The sequence below is a fragment of the Amaranthus tricolor genome, chromosome 3 (assembly GCF_026212465.1).
Source record: "Amaranthus tricolor cultivar Red isolate AtriRed21 chromosome 3, ASM2621246v1, whole genome shotgun sequence".
NCBI lineage: Eukaryota > Viridiplantae > Streptophyta > Magnoliopsida > Caryophyllales > Amaranthaceae > Amaranthus > Amaranthus tricolor.
Genome location: NC_080049.1, coordinates 1,760,996 through 1,775,711, shown reverse-complemented (window position 1 = coordinate 1,775,711; position 14,716 = coordinate 1,760,996). Strand labels below are relative to the sequence as shown.

General features: G+C 29.1%; 3 protein-coding genes across 4 annotated transcripts; 1 reads left to right on the top strand and 2 right to left on the bottom strand.

Moving 5' to 3' along the window:
- The first annotated feature begins 627 nt into the window (after nucleotides 1-627).
- LOC130808058 (receptor-like protein 52) lies at nucleotides 628-4,476 on the top strand. The gene is made up of 2 exons (XM_057673496.1): nucleotides 628-2,384; nucleotides 3,050-4,476. The coding sequence occupies exons 1-2, from the start codon at nucleotides 683-685 to the stop codon at nucleotides 4,273-4,275; spliced, it is 2,928 nt and encodes a 975-aa protein (XP_057529479.1). The 5' UTR covers nucleotides 628-682; the 3' UTR covers nucleotides 4,276-4,476.
- A 2,471-nt stretch (nucleotides 4,477-6,947) lies between these two features.
- Nucleotides 6,948-11,494, bottom strand: LOC130808056 (protein ENHANCED DOWNY MILDEW 2-like). Of its 2 annotated transcripts, XM_057673494.1 has the most exons (4): nucleotides 11,355-11,494; nucleotides 11,180-11,276; nucleotides 9,621-9,713; nucleotides 6,948-8,173 (listed from the first exon to the last, which is right to left on the bottom strand). In XM_057673494.1, exons 1-4 carry the CDS (start codon nucleotides 11,396-11,398, stop codon nucleotides 8,123-8,125), a joined length of 285 nt encoding a protein of 94 aa, XP_057529477.1. In that variant the 5' UTR covers nucleotides 11,399-11,494; the 3' UTR covers nucleotides 6,948-8,122. The 2 variants fall into 2 exon arrangements, with proteins under 2 accessions (XP_057529477.1, XP_057529476.1); XM_057673493.1 differs by having other exon boundaries at nucleotides 6,948-9,713.
- LOC130808057 (protein ENHANCED DOWNY MILDEW 2-like) lies at nucleotides 11,439-13,562 on the bottom strand. Its single transcript, XM_057673495.1, has 2 exons — nucleotides 13,277-13,562; nucleotides 11,439-11,784 (listed from the first exon to the last, which is right to left on the bottom strand). The coding sequence occupies exon 2, from the start codon at nucleotides 11,760-11,762 to the stop codon at nucleotides 11,439-11,441; it is 324 nt and encodes a 107-aa protein (XP_057529478.1). The 5' UTR covers nucleotides 11,763-11,784; nucleotides 13,277-13,562.
- Nucleotides 13,563-14,716: the final 1,154 nt, after the last annotated feature.

The following is a 14,716-nucleotide window of genomic DNA, read 5'->3' as shown; positions in this document are numbered from 1 at the left end:
GTTTTAATTCAATAATAATTAGTAATTTTGAATAAGAAAAAGAATACGAAATCAATAAGAATAAATTTCATTGATAAGGAAAAATCAGTATAATATAATACATTTTGATTAAAAACAATTAAGTTCAATTCATTCTAAATAATACATTTTTATTAAAAACACCATATGACCTTAACATATAATTCAATTTACTTTTAAAATATATGAAATTATTTACTATAATTGAATACAATAGATACATATTTAAGGATATATTAAGTAGTATCCTAAGTTGCTTTCAAAAAGAACTACATAGCATTTTGTAGGAAAATTTAGATGGTAAAATAATGAATTGATTTATTTGGAGAGGAAGATAAGTGAATATGTAAAATGACTATTCTTATTCATTGCTAAAAATTGATTACATCAATGGATATTTATAGTGATGAGTTTAGTTACAAATTTACTAAAATATCTTAAATATTTTTATTTTTTAATTACTTTTTCTGGAAACTTCTATTATATTATCTTAAATACTTTTAAATTTTTAATTCTTTAGTTTAGATATTTTTTATATTTAATTAAAATTCTAGATTTTTCTAGATTATTTTAACACATTATAAATAGTCTTTCATTTTCCTCTCATCATGTATCTCAATTCTAGTATTCTACCCATCAAAGTAAAAGAAACAAAAATAACAAAATGCGAATTCTTGTTTTCTTCTTGTTTATTCACTGTCTGAATATTAGCTTCATCAATGGCGGAATATTATCAGAACAAGAAGCATTATTAGCTATTAAATCTGCCATTAAAGATGATCCTCATAAACGTCTATCATCTTGGAAAAACACTACTCACCATTGCAATTGGTCGTTCGTCACTTGCTCTACGTCTTTTCACTCTCCCACTGTCATTTCCCTGGACTTCTCCAACTTATTACTCAATGGTACTCTCTCTCCTCAAATCGGTTTTCTTACAAACCTGCAAAACTTATCTCTCCATGATAACTTTTTTTATGGGCATGTCCCGTCTTCTCTTTCTCTCCTTACAAAACTCCAATATCTCGACCTTACTGGGAACCAATTTATTGGCCCACTCCTTTTATTTGTTAATATGTCGGAGCTTCGATGCCTTTCCCTTAGTTGGAACCACTTTTCTGGTACAATATCGCCAAAGTTTAGTAAACTTCAAAAGCTTCAAGTTTTGGATCTTTCTTTCAACAATCTTTGGGGACTACTTCCTTATGAATTAGGATTCTTAAAGAGGTTGGAATTTTTAGATTTAACAACTATTCAATTACATGGTGAGATACCAAATTCTTTTTCTCTTCTTACAAGTTTGAAAGTTTTGGATTTATCAATTAATCAATTACATGGTGAGATACCAAATTCTTTTTCTCTTCTTACAAATTTAATTCATTTGGGTTTATCATATAATAAATTACATGGTGAGATACCAAATTCTTTTTCTCTTACAAATTTGAATAATTTGGATTTATCAAATAATCAATTACATGGTGAGATACCAAATTCTTTTTCTCTTCTTACAAATTTGAATTATTTGTATTTATCAAATAATCAATTACATGGTGAGATACCAAATTCTTTTTCTCTTCTTACAAATTTGAATAATTTGGATTTATCAAATAATCAATTACATGGTGAGATACCAAATTTTTTTTCTCTGCTTACAAATTTGAAAAATTTGGATTTATCAAATAATCAATTACATGGTGAGATACCAAATTCTTTTTCTCTTCTTACAAATTTATTTAATTTAAATTTATCAAATAATCAATTACATGGTGAGATACCAAATTTTTTTTCTCTTCTCACAAATTTGATTCATTTGGGTTTATCAAATAATCAATTACATGGTGAGATACCAAGTTCTTTTTCTCTTCTTACAAATTTGAATTATTTGTATTTATCAAATAATCAATTACATGGTGAGATACCAAATTCTTTTTCTCTTCTTACATATTTGAGTGATTTGGATTTATCAAATAATCAATTACATGGTGAGATACCAAATTCTTTTTCTCTTCTTACAAATTTGAATAATTTGGATTTATCAAATAATCAATTACATGGTGAGATACCAAATTCTTTTTCTCTTCTTACAAATTTATTTAATTTAAATTTATCAAATAATCAATTACATGGTGAGATACCAAATTCTTTTTCTCTTCTTACATATTTGGGATATTTGGATTTATCATATAACCTTTTACATGGTGAGATACCGAATTCTTTTTCTCTTCTTACAAATTTGTATTATTTGGATTTATCATATAATCAACTCATGGGTCAGTTGCCTGTCAACATTGGAAAGCTTACGAGTCTTTATTATTTGGTGGTTGCCAACAATAACTTGAGTGGAAAAATCACACCACAGATTACAGGTACACTAATCTTTAGCAATGCCTATTTAAATTGCATCTTCGAAAATAGTTCGCCATTGCATACATTGAGACTTCCAACTGTTAAATTGTTATTTTCTTATTTGAATTCGCTTGTCACTAATAAAAATATATTTCTTGTATTATTAAGGTTTTTCATATTTTCTTTTTTTTTAATATAACATTGATTAATGTTACCAATAAAAATATATGAAACAAGTTCTATCGAATTATCTTTAATGTATTTCTTTGATTTTTGATATTTAGAAATAATATATTGAGACAAATCAATCAAAATCCCACATAAATATTCTAAAATTCGTAAATTTATTTGAGAATAACATATGAAATCGGAGGGAGTAATAAATAGGGTGGAAAATCAGAATATTTTTTTTATCAATAAAATCCAAAATTTCAAATCTTAATCCAAATGTTTCCAATATTCATCCAAGTCAAATATTTCTGTAACCATTCATAGAAAGCAATATTCTTGTAAACTAATTTCTAACTTTTTTAAGAAGTCATGTGGTCAAATTTTTTATTTTTTTTTTACTTTTCAAAAAAGATTAAATTTCTTGGTAGAATATTCTTTTACTATGATGTATTTTTACATTATATATGAAGATACAAGTTTCTCTAAATTCTTTCATATTTGTCATGCATTCCAGAATACAATATGACGAATTTTAAAAACTCTTCTATCTGCAACTTGGTTGGAATCCTTGATTTATCTTATAACAAATTTAATGGAGATGTTCCTTATTGCTTGGGCAATACTAGTAATGAATTAATTGTATTGAATCTCCAATCAAATAATTTCAAGGGCACCATTCCATCAGCATTTTCTACTTGTGATTTATTGGAATATGTAGATTTCACTGACAATCAGTTAGAAGGAGCTATACCTAGGTCTTTATCTAAATGTAGAAACCTAAAAGTCCTAAATTTGAGGAACAACAAATTCAAAGATGTATTCCCCTATTGGTTAGGTAGCCTTCCGTATCTAGAGGTTCTCAGCCTATCCTTTAATAAATTTCATGGTGATATAACCAAAAATTTATCAAAGATTGCAACATTTTCTTTTTCAAATCTACAAATTCTCGACCTTTCAAACAATAATTTTTGTGGTAAGTTGCCATTCATGTACATCAAACAATTTCGTTCCATGATGGATACCAACATGTCTACTATAGGAAGTCCAAGGTACTTAGAAAATGGTAGTGATGGTGATTATATGTTCTCCATCAAGATGACAGTAAAGGGGGTGGAACTGGATTATAAGAAGATAATTACTTCTATGTCAACATTTGATATGTCTAATAATCACTTTGAAGGAAAGATTCCAAATTCTATAGGGATGTTGCGAGCACTTCGAAATCTTAATCTCTCGCATAACCTACTTACCGGAAACATCCCTCCATCCATCGGGAACTTATCATTGTTGGATGGTTTAGACCTATCATCAAATAGGCTTATCGGTGAAATCCCTCAAGAACTTGTTAGTTTAACATCTCTCGAGGTTTTTAATGTTTCATATAATCAATTGGAAGGGCCTATACCCCATGGTAACCAATTTGATACCTTCCCATCTGATTCGTACGAGGGAAATCTTGAATTGTGTGGAGCACCATTACTTGAATGCAAAAACAATAGTGTTGTGCAATCTTTGAACAATGATAATGTGGAAGAAAAAACAGAATTGTCGATGTGGGAAGTTGTAGTGATTGGATTTGGAAGTGGTACAATAATTGGTTTGGCTTGGGGATACTACATATTGTCAGTGGGGAAGCCTTTTTGGCTTTTTAAATTGTTGAACAAGATGGAATGGGCTTTACTTGATTTTCATGACCACCATTTCAGTAGAAGAAGAAGAACAAGAAGAACAAAGAACTAAAAGTGATCATCTATCTGAGAAACATTTCATTTGTAGCAAGAAGTATAGTATGATGGAATGAGCCTTTTTGGGCTTTACTTGAATTTGTAGCATTTTCTTTTTCTTTTCAATGTATTTTATTCATAATTATATTTTATGATAATAACATTTCTTTTCTATAAAAAAATATAAATGTGTGCCAAATGGTTGAATGTGATAATCAATCTAAGAAAGAAACATTTCATTTCATGAGATGTCTATAAAGCATAAAAATATATTTAGTTTTAATATACAGATAATACCTCATAAATTCCATAAAATAAAATAAAAAATAGAGATAAATAGTAAAAAAAAAGGCTACCTAGAATAAGAATTACATAAATCAAATTTTAACAACAACAAAAAAATTTACAAAATAATTGGCAGTGCTTTTGAGTAATAGCAAGCATTTATTAAATAAGTGCTTTCGAGTAATAGCAAGCATTTATTAAATAAAAAATTTCTCCCTATCTCAAATATTAATTCTATATCCTCCCTTTTTTCCTAATTCATTCTTTCATGATTAGGCAGTGGATGGCCACTCTTTTTGAATGTCGAATGTGTAATAGATCTCCATATAACATTTGTTGTCATCATCAAGAAACTGAGGCAACCAAAATTAAATAATTCACAATTGAACATAAATTGTAATTTAGTTCTATTTTGGGTAAGGAAGCTTCAAGTGGTAGGCAATAATTGATGAGAATTGAATAGTGAAAATAATTCAGACTATTTATCATTTTATAATTAAATTTTCATGCATAATGCTCCCTTTGTCTAATTTCAAATGTCTAATTTGCTTTTTGTACGTTTGTCAATGCATAAATTTAATACTTCATAGCAATAATCATGTATAATTTAAAATTATAAAAAAATAGATATTAATAAACCTTATGTTGAGATAATCAAACAAAATGTCATTTAACTATGTTTTAACGCGTAAATAAGAATAAAATACAAACTAAAATTAATTAATCGATAATAATCCTAAAGCAAATAAGACATTTAAAAAAAAAAGGATTGAGTTTTTTTTTTTTTTTTTTTAATGGTCAATAGTGCACATTATTTGCATTATTTATAAATAGTCGTTAGTCATAAATGATTGCTACATGATGTCCTTTCCTTATATTAAACTCTGTTTAGCCAATAATTCATTTGACTTTTGTTTCTAATTTTATAGTGAAGTATTTGATAAAGTATGTATAACATTAGGTTTTATTAAAATAATTAATAAATAACTTCATAATATATTATATACTCTGTTAGTATTAAATTATGGTGTGAGAAAAACCGATGCATTTTATAACCAATAATAGCATAATAGCACGTGAATCCCTTTGGCCAAAAAATTAAAAGTCGATAATTAGCATTATTGGTCAACCCTAAGCATACAAATATATTATTAGACTTATTTCTAAGTCTAATAAATTTAAATAAGTTACAAATATATCATTTCTTTAGCACTATCAACTGCACATTCCCCCAAGAAACCAATAAAATGTCAATTATTTATATAATATCTAAAATTAATAACACAATCCTTAAACTTCACAACCCATTTTATTTTATCGCCACCCCTATTTTAATAAATTAACGATATTGCCTTAGACTTAAAATTTCTTATATATGCTCGGATGCTCCAACCTCACTAAATAACACCTTTATCACTCTAAAAACACTAAATTAACACATAAAATCTGTGAAGCTAAAACTAAGGAGTTCAAAACGCAAGCAATAATTCGAGGTAATTTCTAAACGAATTTCATTTAAAAAATAATAAAAAATAAAATAAAAAAGGGGGAGTCGCGCGCGACTCGGCCGCGGCTTAGTCGCACGTTTTCAAAGTCCTGTAAATTTAAAATATGAAATAAAACATAGATTAGGTTAATAAAATATTATATAAACAAACATTAATAATAAAATATTCAATATTAAATAAAAATATAATTTACTTTAATAATTAAAATTTCAACTAAATAAAAAATGTATATAAAATAAAATAATTCTAATAATAATAAAATAAAAATAATATAAATAAATTACTACAACATAAATTATAAGTTACTAGAATAATTTAAATAAAAAATAAAAAATATTTAAATAATTTAAATAATAATAATAAATTATAAAATAAAATAATTTATTACAACATATATTAAATAATAAGAAAATAAAAAATAATTTAAATAAAAAAGAAAAATAAAATAAATAAATAAAATAAATAAATAAATAAATAAAAATTCAGTCGCACGCGACCAAATCGTAGCTGAGTCGCACAAAACGTACGACTCAACCGTGGTCCAGTCGCACGTTTTTTGGCGACTCTAATTTTTTTTTTAAATAACCATTCGAATCGATTAAAGTATTTATCGAATCGGATTCATAGTCGCTTTGGTTAGGCATTGTAACTCGATTCCAACTTTTAGCTTGTTTTAACTGAGAGAGCGTTTTTAGAGAGATGTTACCGTGTTTGAGTTCGTATATTATGCAGGGGCGATACTGGAAATTCAATATATATAGGGTGGCGATAAAAGTGTTCGGGATTGAAGTGTGTTTAATGTTTTTAGAGTGATAAAAGTGTTATTAAGTGAGATTGAAGTGTGTTTAACAAATTTTAAGTCCAGGGGCATTTTCGTCATTTCATTCATATAGGGGTGGCGATAAAATAAAAAGAGTAGCGATGTAGAACTATAACGTATGTGCGGAAAATAAACTTTAAAGAATAACACACGATATGTTAACGAGGTTCGGTTCTAAACAACCTACTCCCCGCCTACGGGTTCTCTTTCAACCCGTAAGATTTCAACGCCTTTTATTAATCCGACTTTAAGACAAACTAGAAGATCTCACTATCTTCTCTCACCACGTTCTTCCCCTTGAAGAAACGTCTTACAAGTCCCTTTAATAAAAGCAAATCCCAATCTCCCAATAGAGATTACAAGTTGAACACTTTGAAAAGTTTCTAAGTTAGGCGTATTAAACTATGAAATAATCTAACTCTTTTTTAACACTTAAGCCTATTACAAATTGTAAGAGCTAGATAAACTAAGAATTACAACTCTTTTTTAATACTTAGAAAATATTAGATCTTATTACAAGAGAGAAAGTTATAAAGAAGAGGTGCATCATTAATTCTGAAATAAAGGCTTGTATTTATAGGTGTTACGCCTCAACACATCCTTGAAGAGCAAGAAAGCTTCATGCGTTAATTTTGTTGATCTGGATATTCTGTGCCAGTCTTCAAGACGTTGAGCTTTATTTCAAACTGACGTGTACTGACAGCTCATATATTTTCGTCATTGTTGCTGTAATTTGTTTTTAATAACCAATGCTGTGCTGCCACGTTAGAACTCATACAAGACATTGAAAACTAAGCAAAACCAGATTAATCAACGTCTAAATACTTATTCAAATTAATTCTTATTTTAAGCATTAATTTAAATAGTCATTTCCTATTTTTAGTATTAATTTAAATAACATCTTATTCATAAGAAACTCTTTAATTATCATAACAACTAATTTAAATTCAAATATTAACGTGTACTAATAATAACAAAACGTGTTTAGCTTGTATTATGAATATTTAATTATCAACTATTTTAAGCGCATAATTTAAATTCAAAAATTAAATATTCAAACGTTAATAACAAGAAGCTATGTTATAGAATATTATTAGTGTGTTGCGCATACTTTTTGAAGTTTTAGCTACTCCAAATCATCTCGTACACCGAAAAACCAAGTAATTTATTCGGCTGGTTAAGTATCAATTCGATGAACAAAAATGCTGCAGATAGCAACCATTTTATGCAAAAAATGTTTGTAAATAACTTTAAATAAAAAAATTAATTGGAAAGAGTAACCACATAATTTTATCAGCAACCTGTAAAGAGAACCAAAGATTTCAGAAAATTCATCAAGGCAGACAACGAATCAAGAGTAAACTACACCAAATATATCAAACAAGTAGTCTCTTGAGAGACCATCTGTTTGAGAGACGTATCTCAAGCCCAGTTCATTAAAGATTAATTCCTACTTACCGTATTCTTAATGCCTATTTATATTATCCTTAATAGTTACTTACTTTATTCTTAATGCCTACTTTCAATATCTTAAATGTCTACTTACATCAATCTTAATGCCTACTTACAATATTTTAAAAATTATATAATGGGCTGGCCCAATTAGAGAATGGTCTCTCACAAGAATCTGTGCATATCAAATTGTAAGAATAAAAAATCTATCATTGACAAAAATTCATCACACTCTAATCATAACCACATCTTTTCCTATAAAACATGAAAGATATTTGAGAGTTTATAAGTGGAATAATGACACAAGAAAAATTCAAAAAGATATGTATAATTAAAAAAGCCAAGTTAAAATTAAAGTGCAATGACAAAACCCAGGTTAATATCAAAAAAAGCCAAGTTAGAGTCAAGAGTAAAAACATCATGCACAAGGTTTCTGATACTGCTTAATTCACTTACCTTCTCACCCTTTTAAACTTATATATTACTAGTCAAGATACTGTATACTTAATAAGGCTATTATTTTTAAGAAAAAATTGTTAAAAACTACCTATAAAAAGTAGTCTTTTGTGAAAACTAACGGGAACTATTATATTTAATGAAAAAAACAATTAAAAAAAAAAACAAAATTAGGGTAAATAAAATTAACCCCCTTTAGATCTTCAATCTCTAGCTTTCCCCTTCCCTAACAAACAAAATAGCAGTAATCAATTGACGATTTTCAACTTCAAATTTTGAATCACAAAAGATTCAATTAAAAGGTAGGAGAAGAGAACAAAATGAGTAAGTGTAAAAGAAGAAATAATAAGAAAGAAGAATAAATGGTCTTGTATTGATAGTTGTTCATCTATTGGATGCGGAATGCATGTGCTGTTCATGGACATTCATAGTAGGTTTTGTTGAAGACGAAGGTTGAAAATGCTACTAATTTCTGGAAATGAAAGGGTGAGTTGAGGTTGAAGATGAAATCATGTGCATATCACATGTTGGTCAATGTTAAAGATAACGGTCAATATGGATGATTCTGTTAATTGGTAGTCTTTGACAAATAAACTATATTTTTTAGGTAATTTTTGACAAAAAACTTTATTGTAGGTAGTTTTTCACAAAAGACCACTTTTTATAGGTAGTTTTTAACGATTTTTCTTATTTTTAAAAATGTTAAAATGGAATGGTGATTGGAACCAACATTGAGTGATGCAATTAGAGCTCATCTTAATGAACAAATTTAACAAGACAAATACCATGCTGCAGTAGCAATAACAGCAATTTCTCAGCCATCAAAATAGGGTAATGTACCTCCTTAAGCTTCTCAACCTTGGTAAAATGACGACCAAACGATGTATAGCGCATACCATGAAGGAAAGGAGCAAGGTAAACTCTGAGCTTGCCCTGCAATAAGGGGGGCAACACATAATCAATGTCAAAAATATGTTCAGAATCAGAAAACCTGATTGTATTTCCAGCTAATCTACTACTCCCTCCACGTCAGGCGGTTCCATTTATTGTTCCCCTAAAGAATGTTTCTTTTTATATTAAAAAATTTGTAGACATGATTAGCCTTAGCCATCCTAATTTTAATAATTTTTTAATGCTTTTGCTCCCCACAAATTTTCCACTAACTTTATTTCAATAGTTTTTAGTTTTTGGTCTCCACATGTTTCTCCTTAAATTTATTTAACATTTTTTTTTGGTTGTGGAGCTATTTTTTTTTGCTAACTTTATTTTATATATTTTTTAATACTTATAGTCCTCACTTTTTCTCCATTAACTTTATAATTCAATAGATAATATCTCTACCATTTCAAAATTTCAACTTTTCATCATTCCTGAGATAATTCCTTATGGGAACAACAAATAGAAATTGAGGGAATATAAAACAACAAATGTTTCTTATCTTCGAAAAAAAAGTTTTTTTTTCCCTTTTTATTATGAAAAATAAGTAACATAACAAACAATTGGATAATCAACTCTCACAATAAGCTAGCCAAACTAATAGCTACAAACAACTGAAACCTGACAACAGATGGCTATGTACTCAGACATTATGGGGGTATGATTTTTATTTAGCTAAATAATCTCTCAATCAAAACACTCATTAATTAAGTTATTTCATTGATCTCATCAACAACCAAGTAGAACAAAACAATGTAGAAAGTTTTTACATATTGACTTTGGAAGGAAAAGGCGATGAGGTTAACTAGTAGAAAGGCCATGGAGGAATAAGCGTATAACTAGAAGCTTAGGCATGTGCAGTATATAACCTTGGGTAGCACGTGCTACCCATGATTTAAAACAACAAAAATTTTGAGAAGGAACTTCAGTCTTCACGCAGGCGTGAGTAGAAAAAGTGATAATAACTTTACGTTGTTGATGGTTTTATCTCCCTTTTTTATATTATTGTGGCATTGCTTTCGGATTATTATTGTATTATAATGCTCGTACCAGTCAGTTTAAAGTAATGATTTTGGGTTGTTTAATTTACAAACAACATCCTAGATCCACCACTTATTAAAAGGCTCCTATGCAAAGATCTTAGACTTGAGCAACTAAATCAGTCGAACTGCTAATAAAGAATGTACCAAAAGGTTATAAATTGCATTGACCAACGGAAGTTATCAATTTCAAGCCATAAAAATAGAAACCTCGATATACTGATATACACATATAGCCCTTAAACATTAACAAATGGATCTTTGATGGCACCACCTTGGTGAAAATACTACAACACCTTGATGGCACCACCTAATTTGCTGATCAACTTTCACTAAATTAACAAAACTATGTAGCAACTGAATATTGCCATTGCATCATAAGAATAACCACAAGAAAAGTCTAATTTTACACAACCAGCATACCTTAGATTCTTTTAATGACTCATCCTGTTTCATAACTTGCTCAATCAACTCCTTGTGATGTAACAGATCCCTCACAGAATGGATGACATCATACAAGCTACAAATCAAACCAAACTATGAAAACAATATATCCACACACACAATATTGAGGAGTGTCAAATTCACCGTTAGATACCTAAAAATGTTCGACAACTTCTTCCAAATACGCTTCCAAGGCATTTCTGGGGTTTTTTCGCTAAGTGAAGAAAATTGACAGTTACTAAAACCGTCCTAACATATTCCTCAAAGCTTGTCCTTGGCTTTTGAAGTTAATCCAATTATTGTCCTTACAAAGAACAGAAATCTCGGGTTTTGCTCCCGAAATATCAAACCTCCAAGCTTTCACAGGCTTAAAGATTTTTTCCAGCCCATCATTTGCATTACCACGAACGTATATTTTCTTTTGGGTGTTTATCGTCGTCTCAGCTGTGTTCCAACAAAAAGGCAGAACAGAAAATGAAATTGGCTCTTCGGTATCATCTTCAAAGTAATAGTTTGTCACCCACTTCGGCAAATCCTCTATCTCATCATCAGAATTCGCCATTTTCTTCTTCAATAAACAATATCTAATTGACCAAGATGACATGCAAAAAACACGGAATCAAGAAAAATGTACCCTAATTCAAAAAAATTATAAATTTTTTTAAAAAAATTTATCAAATCATACAAAGCCCTGATAACAAGGTAAAAAAAATTAGATTGCTACACCCAAATATGGTAATTAAAAACCCTAATCAACAAATTAATTATCTTCCGATAACCCGATACTTTAAAAAATCAACAAATTAAGCATACAACTATTGAATTATTATTGAGAAAGTAGGGTAAGAAAAATTAAAATCTTTCCCACGCTATAGATGAATGAAAAAAGATATTTACAAAGTAAAACAACCTCAGAAGGTTGAGAAGGCTGTGAAGACTGTGAGTGTGCTTTCACCATAATGCCCTTCCTAATTGCAGTGGTCATTGGAATTTTTTAGTGGAAGCTTTAGAGGACTTAGAAGAAATAGTCAAAGGTATTTGGCTAGGGGTTTCACTTGTTTGCAATGATGAATCATTAATGGGGGTTTTTTCAACAGTTTTCAATGGTGACTTCACTTCTATGTCATGCCACTTATCCTGCGTAACACTCAACACAACAATGTCATGTTGAACCTCATTATATTCACTCACGGGGAACATGATATCAAACTCTTGCAAATCCCTTCTCCTAATTGGCAATTTCTCTCTTATAGGAATGGTTTTAAGTGGTACAGGGTTCTGTGACGCTTGCAAATCCTTAAGACTCCTAACCCATTTCATGAGACTACTTTACTCTTCAAGTGCACCAACCAATTCATTAGGTCTTGATCACAATTCAGTTTAACATGATTCATCTTCCAAACATACCAAATGAGGGATTTTCAGGTATAAACTTGTTAGTTTTAATGCACTCATCTTCCCAATCATTACCAAATCCAGCAAAGTTACTTTATCCTTACCATCTACATCCAAGTCTACTTCAACACACAACCATTTAAAACGTAAGACCACATGTTCAGGCATTCTGCATTTTCTGAAAAGAACTGTAAGAAAATAGGGAAAAAAACAAAACAAAAAGCCCTAATTTATCATTGAATTCAACCTTCAAGTTCGTTGACAATTTTGGGAAGAAACACAAAAAAAAGCCCTAATTCCAATCAACAAATCAACAATTCCAATAAATCTTTTAATTTTGGGAAGAAACACAAAACAAAAAGCCCTAATTTATTATTGAATTCAACCTTCAAGTTCATTGACAATTTTGGGAAGAAACACAAAAAAAAAATAAAAAATAAAATAAACCCTAATTCCAATCAACAAATCAAACATGACGGAATCCAATCAACAAATCGACAATTCCAATCAACCTATCAATTTAGGGAAGAAACACAAAAAATAGTCCTAATTTATTTTTGAAACCCTAGTTTTTCGGATTCAAGAGGGAAATTCGCTAGTAGTAATTCGCAGCTAAACACCAAAAAAAGCCCTAATTTCGCTAGATTTCGAATTTGAAGGGAACTATTCAAGAAGCCATACCTGTGTTGGATATTGCTTGTAGATTTCGGAGAAGGAGGGAGATGGTGAAGGACAGTATCGCAGGAGTGGAATTCGAAATTAGATGGGTGACATGTTATTTGGAAAAATCTTATAAAAATGTTACTACTCAAGTTTAATGAAAGTTCGATGCTGCCATGTCGAATTTCCCTTAAATGAATAATAAAATATACTAACCTTGAGAAAAGGCCTCGAGAATTCTGTGCACGGAGAAAGTTGAGGAGAGGAGAGAAAACAGATGTGACAGTAGCAACTAAAAAATAATGAAATTACGATTTACGACTCGAATACTCTGTTATTGGGAAAATTAAATTAGGACCTTATTTAGTTTTGGTATTATTTATTTATTTTATTTTTATTTATTAAAAATTAAAAATAGAGTTAAAGTTTAATAAATACGAGATATAGCCATTAGCCACTATATATCAAATAATGAAACATACTAATTCTATCTCATCAGATTTCAGTCAGAGAAGTCTATCGGCTTCAAACACCAAGTTATATCCTATACAATTCAATATGGGGTTAGAAACAAAATTTCTACTAATACCGGGTGCAAAATACACATATTTTAGGATTAAATGATTTCTCGATGTAAACAGAAGTTTTACTTGTCCTTTGCCATAGATTTTAATTGAAGAATTATATCCAATGTAAAGACTTTCTCCATCCACAATTTTATGTAAAGATGTGAACATTTGTTTATTGTTACAACCAAAGAGTATTTGTATCGTTTGTTTCAAACAAACTATACAAATAATATTTTTTAATAATAGTAATTATACAAATAATTTATTTGTTATTTTATTTTTTAATGCTATAGATCAAATAAAATAATAAAGGAAATCCAAGATGAAAGAACTTTTTAGAATAAACAAGAGATAATATTTTTATTAAATATAGCAGATATAATTCTAATTTTAGTTCAACTAATAACTAATTATGTGATCAAAGGAAAGCTACAATGAAGCATGTAATAAAGCTATACAACTCTTATAAGTAATACTAACAATAAAGCTAATACAATTCTAAATGTAAGTCAACATTGTCTTGCTCAAAATTTGGTGTTTCATGGACACAACAAACACATTGAGATCTTGTCATCCTACTTATGTCTTTTACTCACAATTTGAATATTTGTGAACTTTATGTTCCAAATAAATCGTACGTAAATGTTTGATTGGAATATTGTTATTAGCCTTAATTTGTGGATTAAAGGTTGTATGTATATTTTACAACTACTCTTGCGAGAGACCGTCTCTCAAAAAGACGACCTCAAAACAAAAAGCCCACATTTTTATTTTCTCTTTAATTTTGTATTAATTGAGATATTTTGCCCATATATTTAATATGTCTCTCGGAGAGACCGTTTCTCACAACAATTTTTGTAAACTTTATGCAATTGTTATAATAGTTTAAGGT